The sequence below is a fragment of the Lagenorhynchus albirostris genome, chromosome 9 (genome assembly GCF_949774975.1).
Source record: "Lagenorhynchus albirostris chromosome 9, mLagAlb1.1, whole genome shotgun sequence".
Lineage (NCBI taxonomy): Eukaryota > Metazoa > Chordata > Mammalia > Artiodactyla > Delphinidae > Lagenorhynchus > Lagenorhynchus albirostris.
In genome coordinates, this window is record NC_083103.1 from 9,240,041 (window position 1) to 9,267,189 (window position 27,149).

The 27,149-nt window shown below is 50.0% G+C and overlaps 2 protein-coding genes across 2 annotated transcripts in view; one reads left to right on the forward strand and one right to left on the reverse strand.

Moving 5' to 3' along the window:
• Positions 1-26,425, forward strand: part of AHNAK (AHNAK nucleoprotein) — a 110,942-nt gene extending 84,517 nt beyond the window's left edge. Inside the window, exon 6 of the mRNA XM_060158959.1 lies at positions 26,131-26,425. Within this exon, the coding sequence (XP_060014942.1) occupies positions 26,131-26,153 (23 nt within the window). The 3' untranslated portion in view covers positions 26,154-26,425. The remainder of the gene's footprint in view (positions 1-26,130) is intronic.
• On the reverse strand, positions 431-12,509 carry SCGB1A1 (secretoglobin family 1A member 1). Its single transcript, XM_060157741.1, has 3 exons — positions 12,455-12,509; positions 10,238-10,425; positions 431-457 (listed from the first exon to the last, which is right to left on the reverse strand). Exons 1-3 carry the CDS (start codon positions 12,507-12,509, stop codon positions 431-433), a joined length of 270 nt encoding a protein of 89 aa, XP_060013724.1.
• Positions 26,426-27,149: the final 724 nt, after the last annotated feature.

Genomic DNA, 27,149 nt, shown 5'->3' on the forward strand with positions numbered 1-27,149 from the left:
TGCATAGGGCACGGAGGATGGAGCTTGGGTCTTCAAGTGACTTTGGGAAAGGGAGAAATTATAGTCTGTGGAGGTGGGAACAGCATGGGTTTGTTGCCTGTTTAAATATTCATGTGTGTGCCTCATGGTAATGCAGGGAAGTGTCACCCGAGGAAGGAGGTCTGCCTGCCAGGAAGATGGTCTGTTCTGGGCTGGTGGCATCAGGAGATTGACCCTTTGCTCTCCCTTCTCTGGGCTGGCGGGAGACAGATGAGAAGTGGGTCCTGGTTGTCCCTAGATAGCACTGCCCGGGTCTGCCTTGTGGTTCTGTGGCATCAGGACCCGCCTGAGGGACACGATGAGAAGGGCTCCATGTCCCGAAGGCGGCTGCACGCTAACTGAGCATCCACACCGAGAGCTTCAATGAGAAGCACGTGGGTGGATTAATCAGTCAGAGGCTAGTGGACCAGACGACGCCCTGTGGACGGGCGTCAGGAAGGTCGGGAAGTGAGCACAGACTTAGAACCAGTAAGCGTTCTTCCATTGCTTTTTCTCCCTGCTCAGGACCTCTGTGCCTCCCTCGCACTGCTATCCATCCCCTCCTCTTTGGCACAGGATATCAGGTTAGATTTCCACGTCCTACACGACACTCAGATTCTGGTCCTGCCCCCCAGATGACTCCCTCATCACCTTGCTGGAGTGTAGGGTGTGGCTGCCTTCTTTTCTCCTAGTTAGAGACAACCTCTTGTTTCATCCCCATAGATAGCTCACCCCATCTACCATCTGTGAATTTACCAGCCTAACCTGAAGGGCAATCTTTTTTTTTTAACATCTTTATTGGAGTATAATTGCTTTACAATGGTGTGTTAGTTTCTGCTTTATAACAAAGTGAATCAGCTATACATATACATATATCCCCATATCTCCTTCTTCTTGCCTCCCTCCCACCCTCCCTACCCCACCCCTCTAGGCGGTTACAAAGGACCGAGCTGATCTCCCTGTGCTATGCGGCTGCTTCCCACTAGCTATCTATTTTACATTTGGTAGTGTATATATGTCCATGCCACTCTCTCACTTCGTTCCCGCTTACCCTTCACCCTCCCTGTGTCCTCAAGTCCATTCTCAACGTCTGCTTCTTTATTCCTGTCCTGCCCCTAGGTTCTTCAGAACCTATTTTATTTTAGATTCCATATATATGGGTTAGCATATGGTATTGGTTTTTCTCTTTCTGACTTACTTCAATCTGTATGACAAACTCTAGGTCCATCCACCTCACTACAAATAACTCAATTTTGTTTCTTTTTATGGCTGAGTAATATTCCTTTGTATATATGTGCCACATCTTCTTTATCCGTTCATCTGTTGATGGACACTTAGGTTGCTTCCATGTCCTGGCTATTGTAAATAGAGCTGCAATGAACATTGTGGTACGTGACTCTTTTTTTTTTTTTTTTTTTTTGCGGTACGCGGGCCTCTCACTCCTGTGGACTCTCCCGTTGCGGAGCACAGGCTCCGGACGCACAGGCTCAGTGGCCATGGCTCACGGGCCCAGCCGCTCCACGGCATGTGGGATCTTCCCGGACCGGGGCACGAACCCGTGTCCCCTGCATCGGCAGGTGAACTCTCAACCACTGCGCCACCAGGGAAGCCCTACATGACTCTTTTCGAATTATGGTTTTCTCAGGGTATATGCCCAGTAGTGGGATTGCTGGGTCATATGGTAATTCTATTTTTAGTTTTTTAAGGAACCTCCATACTGTTCTCCATAGTGGCTGTATCAATTTATAATCCCACCAACAGTGCAAGAGGCTTCCCTTTTCTCCACACCCTCTCCAGCATTTATTGTTTGTAGATTTTTTGATGATGGCCATTCTGACTGGTGTGAGATGATACCTCATTGTAGTTTTGATTTGCATTTCCTGGAGGGCAATCTTATTTCCAAACCTTGTCTACTGCTATACCCCCAGCGTAGGTCGGGGAAGCAGCAGGATTTGAGGCCAGAGCACCGGGGAGGACCAGGCTCTCAGGAGGGCCTCCTGGGCCAGGCGAAGAGTCTGGAATTTATCCTGTAGGAGCCTGTTAGCAAAGGGAAATGAAGGCTGCAGATGGAATTAAGGTTGCTAATCAGCTGATGCTGAGATGAAGAGACCATCTTGGATTACTGGGGCGGGCCCAGTGCAGTCACAAGGGTCCTTCCGCATGGGAGAAGGAGGCGGAAGAGGAGGCCAGAGGCGGAAGAGGAGGCTGCACTGCTGACCTTGAAGGTGAGAGAAGGGGCCATGAGCCAATGAATGAAGGGGGCCTCTAGAAACTGAAAAAACAAGGAAACAGACTCTCCCTTAGAGCCTCCGGAAGGAACACAGGCTGCCAACACTTTGATTTTTAGTTCAGTGAAATCATTTTGAATTTCTGACCTCCAGATCTGTAAGATGATGAATGTGAATTTTTTAAAAAAGCCATTAAGTTTGTGGTGATTTGTAACAGGAGCCGTAGGAAACTAGGTTAGAGGCTATTTGCCATACTCCAGGCCGCAGATGGTAAAGACCTGCTACTGGAATCAGAGTAGGGAGAAGGGGACACATTCAAGGTAAACTGAGAAGAGACGGACTCAGAGACCAATGGACACATAGGGTCAGAGGTCAAGAGATCCTTCCTCTGGCCCCAGTGCCCTGAGGCCTGGCCCTCATCTTCTTTCTCCCAGGGAGTCCCTGACCAGCATCTCCATCCTGTCCCAGAGCTGAAGGACTATCTGCATGTGTCACCAGGGCCATAAGAGGGAATTTTAAAGGACTCTCTGTAGCTACATGTCTCGCAGTCACACAGGATGCTTGGGTGCGGCAGGCACATAACTTTAGATATTTTAGGAGTTATCTAGGCTACTGTCATAGGCTAGGAATCCATTCACTTGATGGGGGACGAATCTGACTTCCAAACGCCTGGTTTATCCATTCTGATGCGACCGTGCATGCTAAGCTGAATCTATTTTCAGATTTATTTATATTTGCATGTACTACAGCTTTATAATTTTAGTTTGCTCACAGAAATCCGTTGGGTGGCTAACTCCTAATGATTCATGCTCATATTGTTTCCACGTGCCCGCTGGTGCGTTCCGTAAGTGCCTGGGAGGAACGTTCCCTAACGACGCGTTGCAGAAGGCATTTTTTGTGTGGCCGCTTCCTCATCAATCAAGGTTTTCTTTATCATTTGTCTGAAGCCATTCTGAACAGCAGTCACCCTACGGTGAATTACTACCCACAAATCCCCTGGCATTCGCAAACAGCACGCTGGCATTAGCCATAAACTAGACATCATTTTATCCACATCATCTACATAAAGTTGGTAAGGGCTGGTTTCACTTCCTCTTCCTGCTTTGTGAATCATTTATAGATTTTTCTGCCTGGCTAACATCAATCCACTCACATGTTGAGGGTGTAAAACTACAGCTTTCCTACGGATCCATCAATTTAGGCATTGACATAGCAAGGGCAAGTGTTTGCATTTCGCAACGTGGTGGCAATGTTTGGTAATGACCACTCCTCTTTAGCTTTTTTTTTTTTTTTAACATCTTTATTGGAGTATAATTGCTTTACAATGTTGTGTTAGTTTCTGCTGTATAACAAAGTGAATCAGCTATATGCATACATATATCTTTAGCTTTCTTCAAGAGTAAACGTTCCGGGCTTCCCTGGTGGCACAGTGGTTAAGAATCTGCCTGCCAATGCAGGGGACACGGGTTCGAGCCCTGGTCCCGGAAGATCCCACATGCCGCGGAGCAACTAAGCCCGTGTGCCACAACTACTGAGCCTGCACTCTAGAGCCCGCGAACCGCAACTACTGAGCCTGCGTGCCCCAACTACTGAAGCCCACGTGCCTAGAGCCCATGCTCTGCAACAAGAGAAGACACCGCAATGAGAAGCCCGCGCACCGCAACGAAGAGTAGCCCTTGCTCGCCACAACTAGAGAAAGCCCGTGCACAGCAACGGAGACCCAGTGCAGCCAAAAGTAAACAAATAAAACTAAATAAATAATTTATTAAAAAAAAAAGGAGTAAATGTCCCTTTGGTGGCAGACTGCGGGAGTAATATACTTTTCAAAGATCAATTTCACCCAGATTCACGGTTTCATTGACAACGTGATCAAGAAAAAATGTGGTCTTTCCCCTGGGCTCCTCAGAGGTATGAATGCTAAAAAATGCTAAAAGTAATATAGTGCTAAAAATACATTTCTTGTTTTTAATCTTTTTTTTTTGGCTTTACTGAGACGCATTTTACATTTTTTTCTTTACACAGTTTGTGCGTAATACTTCTCAAATGCAGGAAGCTTATATTCATACATTGGCCTCCTTGTGTTCTAGAGTTCGGCAGATTCATAGTGAAAAAGGCTGATTATATAATTATATATTTATATGATCCAGGGCTGGACATGTTTTTTCTCCTCCTCCTCCTTCTTCAAATGTACAAATCATTCTTAGCTTGAGGTCTGTTCAAAAATAAGCCATGGCTTGAGTGTGGCCTGCCAGCCATAGTTTGCAGAGTCGTGCTATAACGTAGGCCAGGGGAAAAAAAAAAAAAAAGACAAAAAAGAACCCAGAGACATACCTTCATTTCTCTAATCTCCTTTTGCTTTCTGGCAACATGCGTCACACAGATACGTGCTCTTTCTGTGGCTGTGATCAGTTCATCTTGCCTTCTGCTCTTTTAAAACTAAATGTACATTTCTGTGTGCTGACAGCTCACATTCTTTGGCTCGCCTACCTCTGCAGCTCCCTTGAGGTGGAGACTCCCTTTTATCCGCAGATACCTGTTGTATTTGCCCTAGGTAAATATTTCCCCCGTTGTGACTAGGTAATTAAAATTCTGAACCTTTATGACCCTGGATCCTTATCTGTTTGAACAACACTCATCTAGGTGGATGGCTCAGAGGAACCCCCGGGGAGTCCGCAGTGAGGAAGTTGGGGAGGAGGGGGAGGCAGGAGGCGCCCCACCCTCTACCAAGAACCTTCTGGAATTGCCAATCCCCCTGAGCTGCACTGGAATTTTTACAGTCACAGGCCCTCTTTTGTGGCAGACGATGAGGGAGGGGTGCAATGGCTTTATGGTTTGTGTGTGTGTGTCTGCGCAAGCATGCACACACCTGTGTGTTTGGGGCAGGGTGGGTGGACGTTTCTCATCGGTATCACTTGGTGGGTGGACATTTCTCATCGGTATCACTTCAGTTATTAGCTCAGGAAATTCCTGCGTCTGGGATCCTACTCTCTGTAGGGCAGGGGTTGGGGCGTGGGCTCTGGAATCCGGGTTGTGTGAGGAATAAACAAGAAATTGCAAAAATGCCTGCCAGCGAGTAAGCGATCAATAAAAGAAATTGTTAGGTTACTTGAGACTTTAAAAATGGAATGGATGGAGGTCAAAGGTCAGCTCCACCAGCGCCCCGTGGTCCTCTGTACCTCCGGGGGCCATCGTTGTAGATTCCGTTGGACGCGCCCTTGGAATTGTTCGGGAATGGAATCATTACTAATTCCCAAAGTGCTGACACATCACTGGCAGCGTTCAGCGGGCGGCAACTTGGTGTGACTGCCCTTGCTCTTCCTCAGAATTCTGATGAAAAACCCCCTGAAAAATCAAATTAAAGCAATCAAAGATGATAAAAGATCCCTAGAAAGGAACTGTGCTTCATCATCTGTCCCGCGGAGTGAGCCGGACTGGGTGGAGCCGCAGGGCTCAGAAGCTCCAGGGCCGGACCAGCGCGTCCGCTCCTGGACGCCTTGGTCGACACTGCCCCCCAGTGGCCTCGGCGGCACCGGCCGCTGAGGGCGGGGAAGGCGCGTCCCCGTGGGACCACGTTGCTTCTTGGAAAAATCCGGACGGAAGGTTTCTCTCTCTCTTCAGACCTCTCCTTGCGTGCTCTCTGCTTATGCCCTCTCCATTCCCGCTTCCCCTGTGCGCGTCCTCCACTTTCATTCAATTGCTCGGGATGGTGTGGCTTGGACAGGGACCATTTGCCACAGGGACAGGGGATGTTTGGGGGATATTTATATCCACATGGGACCCATCTTTAGGACGAGTTCTAGCCTTTGCCCATTTCGCTCTAGGACGAATCCCCCCCTCCCCCGCACCAGGAGGCATGTGGGATCTTAGTTCCCCCTAAGGGGATGGAACTAAGGGATGGGACCCGCACCCCCTTCATTGGAAGCGCAGAGTCTTAACCACTGGACCTCCAGGGAAGTCCCTAGGGGGAATTTTTACAGCAATCATCGATAGTTTTTGAGCAACTTATGCTGTGTGGCCTGTGTAAAGGCCCTGAGGTAGGAAGGGGCTTGGTGGCTTGGTTCTTAAAAATACTAAAGGCCAGAGGGGTGGACTGCAGAGATGGAGTGAGCAGTGGGAAGGAGGGTGGGAGATGAGAGCCAGCGATGAGCACCTTCTGCATTTGAAGTTTATAAGAAGAGTGCTAGGAAGCTTTGAAGGGCTTTACTCGGTTGGGGTGGGGGAAGTGGCCCAGGAAGGGGGTTTTCATTTGATAAAAACTACTTCGGGGCTTCCCTGGTGGCGCCGTGGTTGAGAGTCTGCCTGCCGATGCAGGGGACACAGGTTCGTGCCCCGGTCCGGGAAGATCCCATATGCCGCGGAGCGGCTGGGCCCGTGAGCCATGGCCGCTGAGCCTGCGCGTCCGGAGCCTGTGCTCCGCAACGGGAGAGGCCACAGCAGTGAGAGGCCCGCGTACCGCTAAAAACAAAACAAAACAAAACAAAACACTACTTTGGCCTCAGTGTGGAGTGTGGACTGCAGGGGTGCTAGCGTGTGAGCTGGGAAACAGTTAGGAGGCTCCCCTCCCCCGGGGTTGTGCGGCAGAGGAATGCGTAGTGTGGCCCAGGGTGGCTCTGTGGACATGGAGACAGTTCCCAGAGGTGCTTTGGAGGTAACCTGCTTGGCTGGACGTGACAGTGCTGGAGAGGCAAGGGCTGGGGATGCCCCTTGGACTTCAGGCCAGAGCAACTGGGCGGCTAGGGATAGAATTTACAGAGATTGGAAAGAGATGGGGTGGGGTGGGGGGGAATCAGACTTCTGTTGGACAAGAGGAGTTTGAGATGCTGGGTAGACGGTAGGATCTAAGGGGAAGAGGTCTGGGCTGTTCTGGTGGCGGTGATAGAAACCTGGAGGTAAAGTTCTTTCTTTCCTTTTTGTTTTGTTTTTTTTTGCGGTACACGGGCCTCTCACTCTTGTGGCCTCTCCCGTTGCGGAGCACAGGCTCCGGACACGCAGGCTCAGCGGCCATGGCTCACGGGCCCAGCCGCTCCGCGGCATGTGGGATCTTCCCAGACCGGGGCACGAACCCGTGTCCCCTGCATCGGCAGGCGGACTCTCAACCACTGCGCCACCAGGGAAGCCCTTTCTTTCCTTTTTTATTTTTATTTTCGCTGCACCACACAGCTTGCAGGATCTCAGTTCCCCAAGAGGGGTTGAACCTGGGCCCTGTCAGTGAAAGCCCAGAACCCTAACCACTAGGCCACCAGGGAACTCCCTTTAGAAGGTTCTGAATTTTCTCCTGGGGTCCAAGGGCAGGGCTCAGTGGGGCCTCAAGAAGGGCAGGGGCTCGGGAAGAAGCCCAGGCAGCCTCCCTTCTTCCCTCTTGCTTCGCCCTCTGCCTGCAATGCTCTGTCCGCCTCCCCCCCATCTCGTTGAATTCCTCCCATCCCTGCTCAGACCCTGAGCGGGGGGGACTCCCGGGCTGGCCTGTCCGTGCTGCTCTTGGTCACTTCACTCCCTGTATTTCTTTTATGCTTTAATCAGAGCTCTATCTATCTGTCTATTTGTGTCCTTGTTGATTTGCAGGGCGCTGACCATCTTCCCTGCTAGCTTGCCAGCTCCTTGAGAGCAGAGGCCATTGTTTTCTTCACTCCGCTCTACTTGGGCCTCAGTGTGGTTCTGGCGCCGAGCAAGGGCTTCATGCATATTTGTTGGGTTATGAAATCTGCTCCCGGGTTCCTCAGAGCGCCCAGCACCACTATGAACACATGGAAAGTGCTGGTAAATACCCAGGGATTGATTTCACGCCCGAAGACTCCTTTGCCGCAAGAAAAAAAGGGGGTGGCGTGAAAGATGGCCGGGAGGGGACTCAGGGAACGGCGGGAGGTGGGGGCAGGTCAGAGAGGGGCTTCGGGGTCTAACAAGAGCACCATCGTCGGTGGACGGCAGTAATTAGGTGCTGACCAGCCTGGTCCCGACCCACCCACCCCCCAGACTCCTCTTCTGGGCAGTGACTGACGTGAATGGACAGTTTGACACGTAGGCCTCTGCAACTTCAGCCTGGAAACAGGATGTCCTAACAATGATGACTGATAAAGGATCTAGAAAATGCATGAGTAGAGGGTTTTTGCTTTAAAAAACAGTTCGACAAATAATTTCGTGTAGCAAATAAGAAGTGAGCGAAACAGCCTGCCTTCTCTGGGAGTGCCCCTCAGAGTCTATGGCTCCTTGAAATCAGCCCCAAGGACCCTGCATTCCTAATCAAGGAATTGAGTCTGTTCCTCCCTCCAGCCTTTGTTTCCTAAGTTTCTTAGGAATTTGCTCCTTCTGTAGGTGGAGGGCATCAGTCGTGTGCTGGGTGTGATTTGCAGGACTGTCACAGGGCCACTCAGCCCCTCATAGCACCCTACTGCTCTGTCAAAATGCTTGAAACGTCCACCATTTATCTTTGGGAGACAGAACTCTCTGGAAAGCTCCATCTTTGTGTGCAGGCATGTCTGGGTAGCATAATCACCTGAAATATTTTTTTCCACCCAAGAGTGGGATTCCAAAGGGTCTGGAAGAAACAGAACACTTAACTTCATTATTAAATGGGTGTTAGGGGGGTCAGCCTCAGGTCAGCTGCCACCCTGTCTAACCTCCCCCCGCCTTCCCCCATAGGTCAAGTTTGAGCAAGGCCCTGGGAACGTTTCCAGGCCAGCTGTCTGCCCATGGAAGGGAGTAGATGCTAGAAGCTGGTCTGCCACCTGTGGACCGGAAGTGAGACAGGGTCTGGGCCCCTTGGGGATGTGCTTCCATGGCCACTGCTTTTTTTTACTCTAAACCTACCCCAGCAGCAGCACACCTTCTCACTCTAGCAGGTGAATAAAAAAGAGATGGGGACACAGAGATGTGATGCTTGTCCTTTATTGCAGGGAGCCAGGCAGGGCTGGTGGGGATGGAGTGAAGGAAACATCCGGGGAGTGGCAGGGGTCTCGGCAGGTGGAGATCTTCAGCTTCTAAATCCTAAGCACAGTGTGGGCTTTGGATTAGTTTGTCCTAAAGCAAACAAACAAAAAACCCAATACAATAGTGAATGAACGTCAAAGTCAGACCCAGAAACTTTAATGTCACCTAAGAGGTTCGGTGTTTCTGGGAGGAGCTAAGCTTAGACTATTTCTCAGAAGCTTCTTTATTTTTATTTTCTTATTTAATTTATTTATTTATTAATTTTTTAACTTTTTGGCCGCACGGCATGCAGGATCTTAATTCCCTGACCAGGGATCGAACCCACACCGCCTGCAGTGAAAACGCCGAGTCTTAACCACTGGGCCGCCAGGAAAGTCCCTCAGTAGCTTCTTTAAAAAAGGTAAGATAGGGCTTCCCTGGTGGTGCGGTGGTTGAGAGTCCACCAGCCGATGCAGGGGACACAGGTTCGTGCCCCGGTCCGGGAAGATCCCACATGCTGTGGAGCGGCTGGGCCCGTGAGCCATGGCCGCTGAGCCTGCGCATCCGGAGCCTGTGCTCTGCAACGGGAGAGGCCACAACAGTGAGAGGCCCCGCGTACGGCAAAAAAATAAAAATAAAAAATAAAAATAAATAAAAAAGGTAAGATGGGGCTTCCCTCGTGGCGCAGTGGTTGAGAATCTGCCTGCTAATGCAGGGGACACGGGTTCGAGCCCTGGTCTGGAAAGATCCCACATGCCGCGGAGCAACTAGGCCCGTGAGCCACAACTACTGAGCCTGCGTGTCTGGAGCCTGTGCTCCGCAACAAGAGAGGCTGCGATAGTGAGAGGCCCGCGCACCGCGATGAAGAGTGGTCCCCGCTTGCCACAACTAGAGAAAGCCCTCGCACAGGAACGAAGACCCAACACAGCCAAAAAAAAAGATAAGATGGCTGTGCCTGCTCCCTGGGGACATTTGCACTGTGACTCTCCTCTCTGGATTAGAAAAGGGTCCCCCAAGGGAGTTGACACTGCAGCTGAGGGATGTGGGAAATCCTCCGCTGGGCAGTGGGAGTGGAGGGAGCCGTGTACCGTGAGCTTTGTCATGCTGTCCTGGGCCTTCTGGGGGAGGGTGTCCACCAGCATCTTCAACTGGGCCCCTGCATTTTTCATGTCTTCCTCAGGGCTGAAGGGTTCAAGGGCAGCCTCATAGCTGGGAAGCGTGCCCATGAAGAGGTTTTCAATGACATGTAGAAAGTTCAGGCAGACCTCTGTAGTTGCTGGAGCACAGTAAAGAGAGAGCGCGTGTATCCAGGCCCTTGTCTACACTGGCCAGCTTCCTGCCTGGGCCTGGCCCAGATGCACACAGCTGCGCCTGTCAGCAAGACATAGCGGCCCTTTCGTCGACGGCCTTGAATGGGAGACCTGGTGGCGCTCCAAGCAGTCGGCTCTTTGACGCCATGTGGATGCCTTCTGGGCTGTGGCCAGCTTTTCGTGGCTTGCCGGAGCCTCCCTTGTACTTCCTGGGTTGCGGCGGCAAGGTGCTACTGGCTCTTTCTGATAGAGTTCTAGGCAGGGCTCTGAGACTAGAAGCTGCTGATCTCATTTGTTTGGTGTGCCGTGCGGGGGCTGGGAAGAGGCCGTCGAGGGTTTTGGCTCCCACCGGAAACATGCCTCTTACCGTTGGTTAGTGATGGTCTGAGCCACACGTGACAAAGGCAGGCTCTGGCAGGAAGAGGCACTTGTGCCAGCCAATCATGAGCCCCAGAGCCTGGCCCAGAAGAGGAATCCACTGTGGGCACCAGGCCTTGTGGGCTCATCCACACACAGACACGTCTCTGCCTCTATTCCTGGCCCCGCCGTGTTCCCTTCACCAGAGTTCTCCCTACCCCGCCTCCGGTTGTGCTCCTTTTTAGCTCCCTGCCCCCAGGAATGTGGGGAGAGTCACCATCCCCTACTCCCTGCTGGCCCATCTTCCTACTGAGTGTCAAATCCCCGTCCTTGAATTTGCTGCCTGGTGTGCAAACTCCCCTGCCTGGGCTCCAAGGCCCCACTCAAAGTGGCCACTCCAAGTCAGACCCTCTCCAGAGCTTAGATCCCTGCTTTGCAACTTACTATGTCACCAGCCAAGTTACTTTATCTTTCTTTAGCTCAGTTTTCTCATCTGTAAAATGGGGATAATGTCCCCACTTCATAGGGTTGTTGTGAACGGGGTTCAGCACGGTGATGGGCACATTGTAAGTGCTAAATAAATGTTAGACCTTATTATTGGTATTATCATATGTGCACCCACAGGAACGTACCAACACATCCCATCCCCACCTCCTAAGATATTTCAGTCCTGTCTTGCTGAGCCACCCGCCTCTGTACCTGGCATTGAGATCTTCTAATTAACATACGTTTCAGTCCAAATGATGTTATTTCCCCTTTAAAATAGACATCTCTGCACCATAGTTGTTCCCACTGCCTCTTGGTCTTGGTTTTCTAACTAACTCCCCCGTCTCGCCAAGGTCATAAAACTTATCTCCACTGGTTGTCAGGAAACTTTGAAAGTGAACTATGGGGAATTTGTTTAAAATTTTTTGTTGTAGAAGGAGTAGAAGAGGCTGATACAGAGTAAAAAACAGTTCAGTAACCCAGCTCCCAAGAGATCAGGGGGTTTCCGGGGAGGTGTGATTCACCCCACCCCCATTCCTCTCAGTGACAGCTGCAACTCTTCAGAGACTCCTAACCCTTGTTTTGCAGAGGACAGAAAATGTTTAGAAACCTCCGTTCTGAGTTGGCAGTTTCCCAAAGGGAAGAGCCCTTTCTAGAATATTCCTCTCTGTGCAGGATGGGAGACCTTGCCTTGGGTTGGGTTTCTTTGGAACCCATGAGGCTCCTTCCAGCCCCTTTGGCTGCCAGAGTGGTGTGTTGACCCCAAATCGGGAGGCAGCACCCAGGTCTCTTGGCGTCTCGGGGTCTGTCCAGCCCTGGGCTTTGAGAAGCTTGTTTGTTCCTCTTATTCTGCTGGTCATTGCATCTAGGTGGGATATTCTCCATCCCTTCCTCCAGTCTGTTCCATTCCCTGCACTTCTGAGGTTGTTGGATATGGAAGATGGGGTCCTTTTCAGGTTTCCCCACAGCCTCGGGGCTTTCCCCAAGTTCCCGAGATGAGATTGCTCGCTGAACCCAGCTTCCTGGCTGGGAGTCAGCTTTCCCAGCCTCTCCGGGCAGCTAAACAGGGGGCATGGGCAGCCGTCCCCTCTCCCGAGCAGAACTGGGAGAGTTCTTGAGCTCGGCTTGGGGCAGAGGGCTCTGGACACTCACCAGGGCTGCAGAAGAGAGTCAAGGTGACCAGGGTGAGGGCAATGGCGAGCTTCATGGTGGGAGGGAGGCTGGTGAGGGAAGCTCTGTCCCTGTCTCTGGATCTGGTGGTCTTGTGGGAGATGTGCCCATCCGGGTATCTTCTTATATGCTCCTGGAGCAGGGAGGGCAGGGCGAGGGCTCCACTTATGGGACCACACTGTTGACATGGGCATCAGCTCAGTGGAGAAAGTAAACATTCTTCTTTCTCAACCCGCTTTCTGTCCCCATGGAAGCTGAGCTCACACAATAGGCCACTTGGGAGAGGGGAACCCAGGGTCCAGTGTAGAGGCAGCAAGGGTTCCCAAGTCAGAGGGTCTGGAGAGCTGGCCGCCTGGGCCACTCTCTCTGAACCTGAGCACTGGGCAGTCCAGATCGACAGCCAGAAGCAGTTGTAGAGCCCACCTGGACCCATCACCCTGGGAGAAACTGAGGCTTAAGGCCCCATAGCAGTGGCAGCCACAGGCCTAGGACTCGGGACTCCTGATACTTCAATGGGCTCCTCCCCAAGGAAATGGCTGGACCTTAAGCTTCCAGGGTCCCACGGTCCAGAGCATCTCGTGGTCAGACTTGGGGGAGACCCTGGACTGAAGCATGTTGACAGGTGAAGGAGTTCTCCAGAAGGCCCCTGAAACCCAAGCCCCAGGTCAGGCTGGAGGACACACTGCACCAGCTGGGTCTGGAGTCCTGCCCTCCTGGCGGCAAATCTATGGGTGGCAAATTTGGGCCTTATTGCACTTGACCTCTTAATGGCCTTGACCCTCTTGCCGGAGCTGTTCTCTCGCCTGCACTCCCACGACTCAGTCCTTTCCTGTTTTCCTCCCTGACCGACCTTCTTGTTCTATAGACGTTGATTCTTCACTGACTGAGCTTACGTATTGGTGGTTCCAGGCTGTGGCCGTGGCCCCTTCTGGCCTCCTGACGCTACGTCAGAGGCTGCCTGTTTCTCTCTCCAGTGTCTGTGCCTTAGAACACAGGCCTGCCGGGGTCGAAGTCACCTGCTAAACGGCCTTCTGCCTCCTAACTTGTCCTCCTTGGCCATCCTGGGAAAGGCCACCAGGAGGATATTTCTAAGCCTGCTAATCACATCCTCCTCCTTCTTGAAGCTTCCTTGGGCAGATGGGATAAAATTCAAGTGTGATTTATTACCAGGCCCTTGTCCACTGGCCTTTGCTTACATTTGAGCCTTATTCCTCTGCTCCGCTGCGTGGGGATTTAACCCTATCTTAGTATTTGCCGATTTGGGAACATGCCTCGTGTTTATTCATGCCTTTTTACCTTTGTACAAGCTGTGCCTCGTGCCTGGAACACACATCTGCCTTGCCTCCTCCAAATCCTATCTGTACTTCAAGATTCAATCAAATGTTGATTCATTCATTCATTCAATAAGTGCTGACCACCTGCTAGGAGTTTCAGGCACTGTGCTAGGCGTTAGGCGTTGGCTCAGACACGGAGCAGCCCTGCTTTGGAGCCCCTTCAAGATGAAATTGCCGCTGGGCTTCGAGGAGTGAGGTCAGCAGAGAGCAGCCAGTGACCGGTCCCGGGAGTCGGCCCAGTCCCTGGGGGTCTGCCGCAGCTGCAGGGAACAACTTGCTCAAGGTCACACCCTCCCCGGGACAGCTCTAGCAGGTGGTCCTTTTACTCTAGAGCGCTGTGCCTGGCTGGCCAAGTCTTTGTCGGGCCTGTGTGGCCTGCAGGCCGGTTTTCCCCTCTGCCCAGCCCAGATTCTGCCCATTTCCCTTCACAGTTATTGATCCCTAGGAATAATCTTGTACCCCAGACTCCAACTCAGCATCTGCTGTCAGGACAGCATCAACACGCAACAGGGATGCAGGAACGAACCAGGCGGGCCCAGGTCCCTGCTGCCGTGGAACTTCACTCTGGTGGGGAGACAGCAAGCGGACGGTGAAACAAATGAAACACTCACAGGTGTGCTGAGCGCTGCGGGAGAACGAAGCGGGGACCCTATGGTGGAAAAGGAGAGTGAGACTACTTAGTGGGGGGATGGGGCGGTCCTCTCTGAGCAGGTGACTGGGTGCCGAGATCTACAGGGGAGGGGCCTGGGCAGAGGGGGTGCCCAGCACTGAGGCCCTCAGGTGGGAAGGACCTGGGCTTGTCCGGAGCACTGAGGGGCATTGTGCCTGGAGTGGGGAGTGGGGACCAGATCCCGAAGGGCCTCCAATTAAGTTCTTTATGCTCTGGAAGGGGTTTCCTTTTTGACTGCTTTAAAAAAATTGTGTTAAAATGCACATAACGTAAAATTTACTGTCTGAGCCGTTTTTAAGTGTCCTGCTCAGTGGTATTAAATACTTTCACATCGATGGGCGCCCATCACCCCCATCCACCCCCATAACTCTTTTCATCTTGTAAAACTGAAACTCTATACCTGCTAAACACCAACTCCCCACGCCGCTTCCTTCAGCCCCTGGCAACCACCGTTCTACTGTCCATCTCCACGATTCTGACAAATCTAAGAACCTTATAAAAGTGGAATCGTGCCATAATTGTCTTTTTGTGACTGGCTCATTTCACTCAGCATAATGTCCTCAAGGTTCACCCATGTAGCATATTGCAGGATTCTTTCCTCTTTGAGGCAGAATAAGATTCCATTTTATGTCTAGATCACATTTTTCTTATCCATTCATCCGTTGATGGACACTACAGTCGTGTCTGCATTTTCGCTATCGTGAATGATGCTGCTGTGAACAGGGGTGTACAGTCTGGAAGGTGTTGATAGGGAGTGATGGGGTCTGATTTCCCTTTTGATGAGATGTCTCTGACTACTGCTCTGAGGGGAAAGGATGGGGTGGCGTGGGAGTGACTGAGTGGCTCAGCAGAAGGGATAGTGGGTTTGGACCAGCTGATGGCAGTGGGGTGAGGATGTGAGAGACCCAGGGACAGGCTTGACGTTGGATAGAATAAGATGGGCTGGGGAGGGAAGCATCAGGCTGGGGCAGCCAGGGGCCTGGGATGCTATTTCCTGACCTAGAAAAGACTCGGGGGCTTCCCTGGTGGCGCAGTGGTTGAGAGTCCGCCTGCCGATGCAGGGGACACGGGTTCGTGCCCCGGTCCGGGAAGATCCCACATGCCGTGGAGCGGCTGGGCCCGTGAGCCATGGCCGCTGAGCCTGCGCGTCCGGAGCCTGTGCTCCGCAACAGGAGAGGCCACAACAGTGAGAGCCCTCGTATGCAAAAAAAAAAAAAAAAGACAAGACTCGGGAGGAATAGGATGGGGGTGGGATCAGAGCGACGCGTTCTTCAACCTGCGGTGCCCGTCAGCCATCGCTCTCACTGTCAGCCCCTACGGCCCTCTGTTTCGTGCTTTAACTTTGCAATTCTTTACTTGTTCTAACCTCTTACATAATGTTTGCTAAAAAGGAATCCGTGTGGCATTAATCGATGAATGTGAGAGTTGGAGGCTCAGAGCCACCTTAACACGGTTAAAAGCACAGGTTCTGAAGTTGCCATCGTGTGGACTCATGGAGTAAATTACTGTGTAGCTGAAAGATCAGGAGAGGAAGGTCTTCTGAACTGATCATGAAACGATCTCCGAGGCAGGCTGCAAAGGGGGAAAACAAACAAACAAACAGACAGACGAACAGGGGACTTCCCTGGTGGCTCAGTGGTTAAGAATCCGCCTGCCAGTGCAGGGGATACAGGTTGAAGTCCTGGTCCGAGAAGATCGCAGATAAGCCTGTGCGCCACAACTACTGAGCCTGCACTCTAGAGCCCGCGTGCCTAGAGCCCGTGCTCCACAACAAGAGAAGCTACTGCAATGAGAAGCCCTCGCACCGCAACGAAGAGTAGCCCCCGCTCACTGCAACTAGAGAAAGCCCACGTGGCAAAGAAGACCCAACACAGCCAAAAATAAATAAATAAATAAATTTATAAAAAAAGCAGACAAAAACAAAGTGGAACAGAGTAAAAAACAACATGAGAGCAAAAGAATCCACATATGTAATTGCTCGTCTATGCAGAAGACATCTCTGGAAGAGGATGGTGCTGGTTGTTTCCACAAGGTGCATGGAGGAGACCCAGAGAAGAAGACTTCACCGTAAGCACTTTGGTGCCCTTTGCATCAGGAATTATGTAAAAATATTATCAATAGAAAAGGAAGAATAGGTCTGACACTTGCTACAACATGGATGAACCTTGAGGACACAGAGCTAAGCGAAATAAGCCAGTTACAGAAAGACACGTGCTGCGTGAGTCCACTTCTACGAGGTACTGAGGGTAGTCGGATTCACAGAGAGAGAGAGAAGCATGTTGGGTGCCAGGGGCTGGGGGGAAGGGGACGGAGAGCTATTTTTGTTTAATGGGGACAGAGTCTCAGTTTGGGATGATGAAAAGTCCTGGAGGCGGATGGTGGTGATGATTGCACAACAATGTGAATGTGCTCAATTCTACTGAACTATATACACTTACAAACGGTTGAGATAGTAAATTTCATGTTGTATGTGTTTTCTCATAATTAAAAAATAATAATAATAAAAAAGGGAGAGAACAGCTCAGAGAACGAGCCCAGGTGCATTGCTTACCAGTTGTACTATCTTGGGCAAAGTACTTCACTCCTCTCTGCCTCGATTTCCTTGTCTGTGTGATGAGCATAATAATATTATGTATTGCATCTGGCCATGAGGATTAAATCTGGGTGATGCATGTTAAGGGGTGCCTGATAATGGAGAAAGTGCTCAGTGAATGTTGGCGAGTATCATACTGGCGTGTCTCCACGTTGAAGGCGCAAGAGAAGTCCTTTCAATTTTGAGTTTCCTGGGCTTCCCTGGCGGCACAGTGGTTAGGAATCCGCCTGCCAATGCAGGGGACATGGATTCGAGTCCTGGTCCGGGAAGATCCCACATGCCGCGGAGCAGCAAAGCCCATGCGCCACAACTACTGAGCCTGCGCTCTAGAGCCCACGAGCCACAACTACAAAGCCTGCACACCACAACTACTGAAGCCCACGCGCCTAGCTCTGCAACAAGAGAAGCCACCGCAATGAGAAGCCCGCACACCGCAATGAAGAGTAGCCCCTGCTCGCCACAACTAGAGAAAGCCCGTGCTCAGCAACGAAGACCCAATGCAGCCAAAAATAAATACAATAAAATAAAATAAAGAAAGAAAAGAAAAGAAAAGAAAATGCATGGTATTAAAAAAATTTTTTTTTGAGTTTCCTTTTTCAAATGCACACACTTGACTCTGAGGGATGCAGAGGATCCTGGGTAAACTGTGCCGCATTCACGCTGGGCCTGGGCCCCCAGGATGAGGGTTTCCTTTGTTCCTTCTACACTGCTGTGTCCGTCACATACACCTGTGGGCTTAGCTGACTCCCACGTTCCTGACCTGACCCCAGGGCAGGGCTTGATAGGCAAGGTTACATGAACAAAGAGCCGTTCTGAGGTCCCCCGTAGGTAAGCCACGTAGAGAGGCTTAGTTCCCTCTTATCCTCATCCTTGAGTCATAGAACTAGGGTGTCTCCATGAAGCCTCCCCCAAGCTGGCTGTCAGACAGGGAGGGCCTTCTGGGCACATGGCCTGTCTCCTTAGTGACACCGCCCAGGGGCTGTGCAGAGAAGGGCCCTATGAGTGTCATCAAGACAGTTCATCAGGTCAAAAACCTTCAGCCTTCGTGAAGAACCTTGGGCTAATCCCCCCAGAGCGGTCTGCGTGCTGTTCTCCAGGGCTGTGTCGTGTGGAATCGTGAATGTACTGTTCCTGCTTCTGTTCCTCTCTGGATACTCCATTCCTGGTTCCAAGTGTCCCAAGACGGGCTCTTCCATCCTGGCCCTTGGTGGGATGGTGGGGAGGGGCATTTCTCTCCCCCGCCCGGGAGTCTGCAGAGCAGCTGCTTCTCTGCCTTGTCCTGTGGGCAGTTAGGCAAAAAGGGTCAGTCAAGGCTCAGAGCCCAGAGCTTCTTAGACCCTAACAACTGCTCCTCAAACCTTAAACACCCCCGCACTGCGAATTCCAGGCCAGCACCTGCAGCCCACCGTAGCACATGGTAAGAGCCGGGAGCCACCGCTTCTGGCCGCGTGTGGGCAGTCCCCTGGTCACTGTGCAAAGACAAACTGTCTGCAGGAAGATAAGACTCTTGGTTATTAGCACCATGGGTGTGGCAGTGAGTCGTCACAGTTCCTGCTGGGTCCTCCTAGCAAAAAACTGTTCCCTGTGCTGCCTGGGCCTGGCTGTGGAGCTTCAGGGAGAGGGCCTGGCCACAGCTAGGGCAGTGGCCAAGGAGCCTGTCCTGGGTGCAACCTTCCCCGGGCTCCATCTCGGAGGGTGAGAGCACCTTGTGCCTGGCTCCAGCATCCGCTGGGGCCCGAGGGTGGGAGGGACCCAGGGGACTAGAAGCCCTGCTTGGGGATCTGGATTTTAAGGTGTGCCGATCCCTTTCCCCTGCATGTGGCGTGTGTGTGTGTGTGTGTGTGTGTGTGTGCACACGTGGCTGCCAGCTTGGTGAGCTCTGTTCAATGCCCCCTGGGGAGCCTGCCCAGGTCCCCACTTAGAGGGCCGGTAGGGATGGTAGTGGGAAAGCCTGGGCCAGAGGCAGCCCAGGGAAGGTATTGACTGAGACCTGCTGTTGGCCCCTGGGCTTGGTGTCGACTCTGAGCCAGAGGCTGGGGTGCAGCCTGGGCTGGCGTCTGGCCTATTGCAAGTCCCAGCCTGGCCCAGAAAACAGGTTGGAGGCTGTGGGAGGGCCATGCTGATCCTATCCATCCGGCTGGGCCAGCAGACTGGGACTGGTCAGGCCATAGGCTCGCGGGGTCAGCGCATGGGGCAAACTGTGGAGTGTTTAGCCTCCTCCCTCCCCCCTGGGCTTCTGGCTCCATGCCCGTTCAGGAAACGGCCCCTGAGCAGAGCAGGATTTCCCCTGTGGGTTTGCTTCATTCTTTTCTGCCTCAGTGGCTCCTGGGGATGGCCCCTGCTTTGACCCAGCCCTACCACGAGGGGTCTGGCAACTTCTGGACATTTCAGCCAGAATGAGCAAAACTCCACTGGCCGTGATGCCTGGGGCCTGTGAGCTTTCAGAAGACCTAAACATTTGTCGTGTATCTGTTGGATTCCAAGTATAAAAAGAAAATCAAAATTGTAATTAATGAATATTTATCTAGGTAACATTATTTCCACTAGCTTACTGGGACTCTGTTCAACTATGATATAGTTATATGTGGATGCAGTAAAGTTTAAGTTGTATGAACCCAATGCATAATCTATTCTTAGGGTCAGAATTAGTAAATGTATACAAGCCTCTTTCAAAAGTTTATGGCCCAAATTATATTTATTGTGGGAAGCGTATATATTTGAATGTGTTTGATATGACATGGGATAGAAACATCAAAACTAATAGGCCCTCACAATGTCTCCAGCTGTGGCCATAGCAGAACACAGCCACCATCCAAACAGGCAGGGAGGGACCAGAGAGAAGAAATACCCCAGCTTCTCTCTTGTCCTGTCCTCTGATCTATAGCCAGAGCCTTCCATTGGCCTAACCAACCGGCATCAGCTAGCAAGGAAGCCCCGGTTTTGTGGCCCTTAGAGGTCAGCCTCCAGGGACGTGGAGTAGATCATGAAAAGGTGGAGAATGAATGCGGGGAGGGGGTGAGTGTCAAATATAAGAAAACCAGCCTTGGGACTTCTCTGGGGGACCAGTGGTTAAGAATCCATGCTTCCAATGCGGGGGGCTTAGGTTCGACCCCTGGTCAGGTAACTAAGATCCTGCATGCCACGCGGCGTGGCAAAAAAAAAAAGAAAACAGAAAGAAAGAAAAACCAGCCCATAATAGTATCATTCTACATACGCAGCTCTGGATCTCTTTTCCCACTTAATATATGTCTTGGATATCTTTCTAAACCTTGGCACTTACAGATGTTGATTTTTTTCATGCTGCAGAGTATGCGTTTGCAGGATGTAATAAAATTTAAGTTACCAGTACCTCTTTGATGGACACTTGTATTGTTTCCAGTTTTTCTGCCATTATAAACCACTCGGCAACTACATACCTCTTTCTGCCCAACGCCTGGATATAGATGTGCTTCTCTCCCCACCGGTATTGACGTTCTCTGCGGAGGGGTTGTTGTTGGTGAATGACAGGGCTGGGGAGGTGGGAGTGGGAGGGCGTCGGGGTGGGTGAGGAATGGGGGATCTGATGTGTGCAGGGATCTTGATCACCTTCCCAGGGGCAAGTTGTCCCTCAACCCGCAGAAGAAGGCAGTGGCCAACCGAGATGCTCACGTGGGCTGCGGGCGGAGCGGCATCCTGTGAGCGCGACACCCACCCCTCAGTTGCGGGTTGTACCCGGGTATAAAGTGACCTGGCTTTTGCTGTTTCTGGAGTTTCAGGGAGGGGTGGGCCGCGGCAGGTTTCGACCCGCTGAGGATCTGAGCCTTTTCTTGGCTCCCCAGCCAGGCAGGCTCCTGGAGCTGAAACCTGGGGGCTGGGAGCTGGGGATGGGCCTTCCTGAGACCGGGGGCCTGGCAGCCCCAGCAGGTTCTTGGCTCTGGGGGAAGCTCCCTCCAAGGGTGGGGACAATAAAGGTGATGGAAGGCCCTGTTCTGCAGGGTGGAAACTGGTTTCCCCTCCGTTTTACTGGCAGCTCTGGGGATTTGGGCAGCAGATTTGCGTTGACAGCATGTGACACGATTCACTTCCTGACCTTTCCCAGGGAGCGTGTGCACTTGGTTGCTGAATTCTGCAGGCTGTCTGCTCTGTAGTGAGTCACCAGGTCCTGCCCTCCACGTCTGTCCTGCCCTGGGCTTCTGCCCACTGTGGACTTGGCAGGTCACTGCCAAGGTCCCTCTGCCCAGCGCCTGACGGCCCTGCCCTCACCCGTCAGGGGGGACATAAGCCCACGTGGTCAGCAGACGGGGGTCAGGGCCCAGCTCTGCTGCTGGCTGGCCGAGAGGCTCTGCAGGGCTGCGGTGGTCCCGCACGCACAGGGAAGGGGAGAGAAGACCACCACGGGCTCCTTCAGGCTCGTAGTCTGAGACCCAGCGGTGTCTCACCCAGAGGAGCCTGGTGAGCCCCTGGCCTGCGTCCTCCACCCACGGCCTATGCTGTCCCCTCTGGGACCCACATCACTTTCCGTCCATCAGGGTGGTGCAGCGTCCTCAAACACAGGTGTTCACGAAACGAACTAGAACTTTATCATCTATCTCTATTTTTATAACTAAAATAGTTACAGTTTATGTCTATATATTTTATATGTAATGTGTTTTATCACATACACATATAAAAATACATAATACATATAATAATAATATTTATATGATAACTAAAATAACAAAAATAAAATGTAATTTCAGTCTCAAGCCTTCACTCTGCTAAGGGGGTGGAAACCTAGTCTCAGCCCCCTTGGGGCTTCTCCTGTCCAGAGCTGTGCCTAACCTCCAGGGGGGCTTGTTCAGAACCAAGGCTTTGGTGGGGTTTTTGTGGTGAGAGCGTCTGGTGCTTGATGTCACCTGTCACCAGCTCATCTCTTGTTGCTGGCCGTCAGCCTGTGCAGGCCTCCAGTTCACTGGCTTTGTCTGCCACCTCAGGGCCACTCCTGGGTGCACAGAATCCCACGGCTGCTCCCACGTGGTGCGGGGCTGGGAGATTCTGCTGTGACACCACCTCAGATGTTATCACGCATCCATTTCTTCTTTGGGGGGTTCTGCTCTCTGCTCTCAGATTCTTCAGACCCACCTGAGCACTTTGCCGTCTCACTAAGGCTTGGTCTCTCCGGTGGCTTACCTGGTGGATTTGATAACCAGAGAGGATCCGTTTTTAACCCCTCCCTACTATAGACAACAAAACTTATTCTCATTAATAACTGTGAAATGAAATGAAGAAAAGAAATGAAACACAGAAAAGAAATGCAGACAGTGATCACTGATTTATTTATCTATCAAGATCATTTTCTTTTATTGAAATACACACACCCTGCTGGCAAATATAAATATCAGAGCACACAAATATTCACACATTAAAACACAGCTCTTCAGCACTATTTACAATAGCCAAGCAACCTAAATGTCCATCGACAGATGAATGGATAAAGAAGACGTGGTACATATACACAACAGAATATTACTCAGCCATAAAAAAGAATGAAACAATGCCATTTGCAGCAACATGGACTAGCCTAGAGATTATCATACTAAGTGAAGTAAGTCGGAAAGAGACAGACAAATACCATAGGATATCACTTACATGTGGAATCTAAAATATGACACAAATGAACTTATTTATGAAACAGAAACAGACTCACAGACATAGAAAACAAACTTATGGAGACTTCCCTTGTGGTCCAGTGGTAAAGAATCCACTTTCCAATGCAGGGGACACAGGTTCGATCCCTGGTTGGGGAACTAAGATCCCACATGCTGAGGGGCAACTAAACCCACACACCACAACTACTGAGCCTGCACACCTCAAGTAGAGAGCCTGCGTGCCGCAAACCACAGAGCCCACGCGCCACAATTACAGAGTGGAAAACCCGCACGCCACAACTAGAGGGAAGCCCCTGCGCCACAACGAAAGATCCCACATGCTGCAACGAAGATCCCGCGTGCCACAACTAAGACCAGATACAACCCCCACCAAAAAAAGAAAACAAACGTATGGTTACCAAAGGGAAAAGGGGGTGGCGGAGGAATAAATTAGGAGTTTGGAATTAGCAGATACAAACTACTATATATAAAATAGATAAACAACAAGGCCCTACTGTATAGCCCAGGGAACTACATTCCATATCCTGTGATAAACTATAATGGAAAAGAATATGAAAAAGAATATATATATGTATATATCTGAATCACTTTGCTGTACACCAAAAACTAACACAACATTGTAAATCAACTATACTCTAATAAAAAAAAAAACCACAAAAAAACAAAAGCACAGCTATTTATTCAATAGTTTGTATATTTACCTAATGAACTCTGATCCTTTGGTTATAATCTGCTATATTAATTTCTTATGTAAATAATTATCCAATTAAAATTTAGCCAGAAGTAAAGTTTTATAAAACTGAAATATGTACCTGCAAAAGGTAAAATGAGGCAACTACTAAATTGTACCACTGATGTACTGTTTTATTTATTTGATTTGTTCTTTAGTTTTAAAACAATCAGCAGTTGAAAAAAGAATACATTTCAACTTTAAAGATATTAAAATTCAGTCCAATATTTCATGTATGAACGAAAATGTTCACTTCTTAAACAAAAAGATTATACCTTACACTGTTTTACTGTTTAAAATGTTAAACCCAAAGAAAAGCTCAAGTGGCCTAAGATGACAGAAATGAAGCAATTCAAGTTCTCTTTCTTGCTTTTTACAAGCACAGCACTTTGGCTGCTTACTTTGAATTTGCTGTTTGAGCACAGCTGTACGTAGCACACAGGAGCTGGAGACGAACTGAATCTGAAGCCAGCTTCAAGGATTCTGCCCCTTCACAAACTTACTCTTTTTTTTTGAGCCACTGATAAAATAATGTTCTTTATTACAACAGAATATAGTATACAGATTTATAGCAAAACAATATAAAAAAACTAGATAAATGAAAGAAAACAAACTGTAAAATTGACTCAAGTAAACTTAAAGATATGCTGGGACAGTAACCAAAGAAATCATAGAACCCTAAGAACCAGAAGGTCCAGCTGATTTTACAGGCATGTTTTACTAAACTTTTAGGTAATAATAATAGGAATAGGAATAGTGGATGATGTATATTGAGCTGTATCTATGTTCCACACAGTCTGAAGTGCTTTACGTAATAAGCAAATTTAATTTTCACAGTAATCTAAGCAGATAGTCAGTGGCTTCTATGTGAAAACTTTCCATGATGGCAAGCTTCCTACTTTGTACTTCGCCTGTTCTTTAGTTGAATAGCTTTAACCAACAATTTTCTTTTTACATATATGCAAATATCCTCTATTATTCCCACCTATTAGCTCTAGTTCTGCCTTTTAGAGCTGTATGACATCAGTGAACCTCTTCTTTCATGAGGCAATCCTTTATATCCTGGAAAGCCATTATCATGTCTGCTTTCTCTCGTTTAAGAGACATCATTTAAGATCTGTACTAAGATCCTGCATGCCACGTGATGTGGCCAGAAAAGAAAACAAAAGAAACGTTTTGGGTTTCCCTGGTGGTGCAGTGGATAAGAATCTGCCTGCCAATGCAGAGGACACAGGTTCGATCCCTGGTCCGGGAAGATCCCACATGCCATGCGCCACAACTACTGAGCCTGTGCTCTAGGGCCCACAAGCCACAACTACTGAGGCCGCGTGCCACAACTACTGAAGCCTGCACACCTAGAGCCCGTGCTCTGCAATAAGAGGCACGCATGCAGCCATGAAGGGTAGCCCCCGCTCGCCACAACTAGAGAAAGCCCGCTTGCAGCAACAAAGACCCAACGCAGCCAAAAATAAAGAAATAAAAAGAAACGTTTTGCATAAATTATTTAATATCCATATTTTCCCACCTTCTAGTCCTGTATCCCTCCTAATTTCCTGCATAGGTTTACAAAGATTGCTATTAGTAGTTTTGTGTTCCTGTCTTCACGACAAACTTACTCTTGACATGAACCCATTGGAGACCAACTGTATAACTGGGAGTTCTTAGAAATAATTTCCACGTAGAATACAATGCCTGTCAAAAGATAAGCAATAAACATGGGCTAATTTGGAGCTTACGTATATATTATGAAAACTCTACATGACCTGTATCAGATGCTTGCAACTTGGACTTAGGAGAATATTCCAGGTAGGGGTATTTTATCACTGACATTGTTTAGAACTGCTGGTGCATGGTGATAGTATATAGACACAGAGAATGGACTTGAGGACCCGGGGTGGGAGGGGGAAGCTGGGGCAAAGTGAGAGTAGCATCGACATATATACACTACCAAATGTTCAATAGCTAGTGGGAAGCAGCAGCATAGCACGCCTTCCTCCCTGCAGGGCACATGGAGGGCAAGCCCACCTCTGGGGCTTTGCTTTCGCTCTCCCTCTGCCTGGATGCTTCATCCCAGATTATTTCCTGATTGCGGCTCTCACAGCCCCTCTGTGGATAAGCCTTTCCTGATCACTGCGGCCCCTCCCCCCCCCCCCCCCCCCCCCCCCCCCCCCGTCGCTCTGGATTTCAGAATCCGGCTTTCTTTCCTTTAGAACCTTCATTACCATCTGAAATGATCTCATTTACGTGTTTGTCTATTATTTGCCTTCCCCTCCCTCCCCCAACGTAAGCTCCGTGCTCGCCCATGATGCTCCAGGGCCGTGCACACAGTAGGTGCTTTTAAGTATTTGTTGAATGAATGGATGGGGCTCTTAGCCTCTCGCCGCCCCAGCCTCAGCTCCGGGTGTTCTGTGAGCGTCGGTGGTGGGGAGGACGAGGATGGCACTCAGAGCAGGGCCTGGCACATACTAAATACCAAAATACTCAGTGTTTTCTGGGACAGTTATTGCACCCAGGCCCTGGGGCTTGGCCTCAGTAATTTCCCCATTTCCTGAGATGCCCTCAGCTGTCCTTCCCCATGTTTACCTGCTGAGATCTCTCTGCGTACACCGACCTTCCATTCGCATCTCCACTTGCTGAAATCCTTCTCACCTTCGAGACTCAGGCCAAAGGCAACCTTCCACTAAGACTTCTCTCACCTCTTCAGGGAGAATGTGGCATCAGCAGTGACGGCAGCAGCAATAACTCCCACCCGCCCTCTGCCCGGCACCACACTCAACTCCATCTCTCATTTTGGCCTTACAACAGTCCTACGAGGTAGGTTCCGCTCCCGTCCCCATTTCAAAGATGGAGAAACTGAGGCTCAGGAAGTTGCCGGAAGTCTTGCAGTCACAAGTAAGGGAAGGAGTAAGTCAGACAGAGAAAGACAAATATCATGTGATATTGCTTATATGTGAAATCTAAAAAAAAAAATGGTGAAAATGGACTTATTTACACAACAGAAATAGAGTCACAGATGTAGAAAACGAACTTATAGTTACCAGGGAGGAAACGGGGGAGGGAGGGATAAATTGAAAGATTGGGATTGACATATACACACTACTATATATAAAATAGATAACTAATAAGGACCTACTGTATAGCACAGCGAACTCTACTCAACACTGTGTAATGACCTATATGGGAAAGAATCTAAAAAAGAGTGGATTCATGTATATGTATAACTGAATCGCTTTGCTGTACACCTGAAACTAACACAACATTGTAAATCAACTATACTCTAATAAAAATTTTTAAAAAAATCAAAGTTTAAACAAAACAAAACAAGTAGAGGAGGGAGGATCTAAACCCTGGGAGGCTGACCCTGGCCACGATCTCCAGCCCCTGTGCTGAGGGTCCCCACCCTGCCCCTGCCATTGACCATCCCATCTCCAGCCCTGTGTTCTGGAACCTGGGACATCGCTGGGGGGGGGGGGGGCGGGGATTAAACCTAATTCTGGCCCTTCATCCCTCACCCCAAGCACCTGCTGTTTTTATTGCCAAGAAAAATTGGTTCCATAAAACTATTGTGAAAATTATGAAGGAAAAGAAGTTCAGGTGCGGGGAAGGGACTAACGGAACTTGGCAAATAGAAGGTAATTACTGTAAATCGCATCTTAACATTTTTGTGTAATTACATACTTCTCTGTGGTTCAAACTGCTCAAGAGTTAGTTTTAAAATACAAT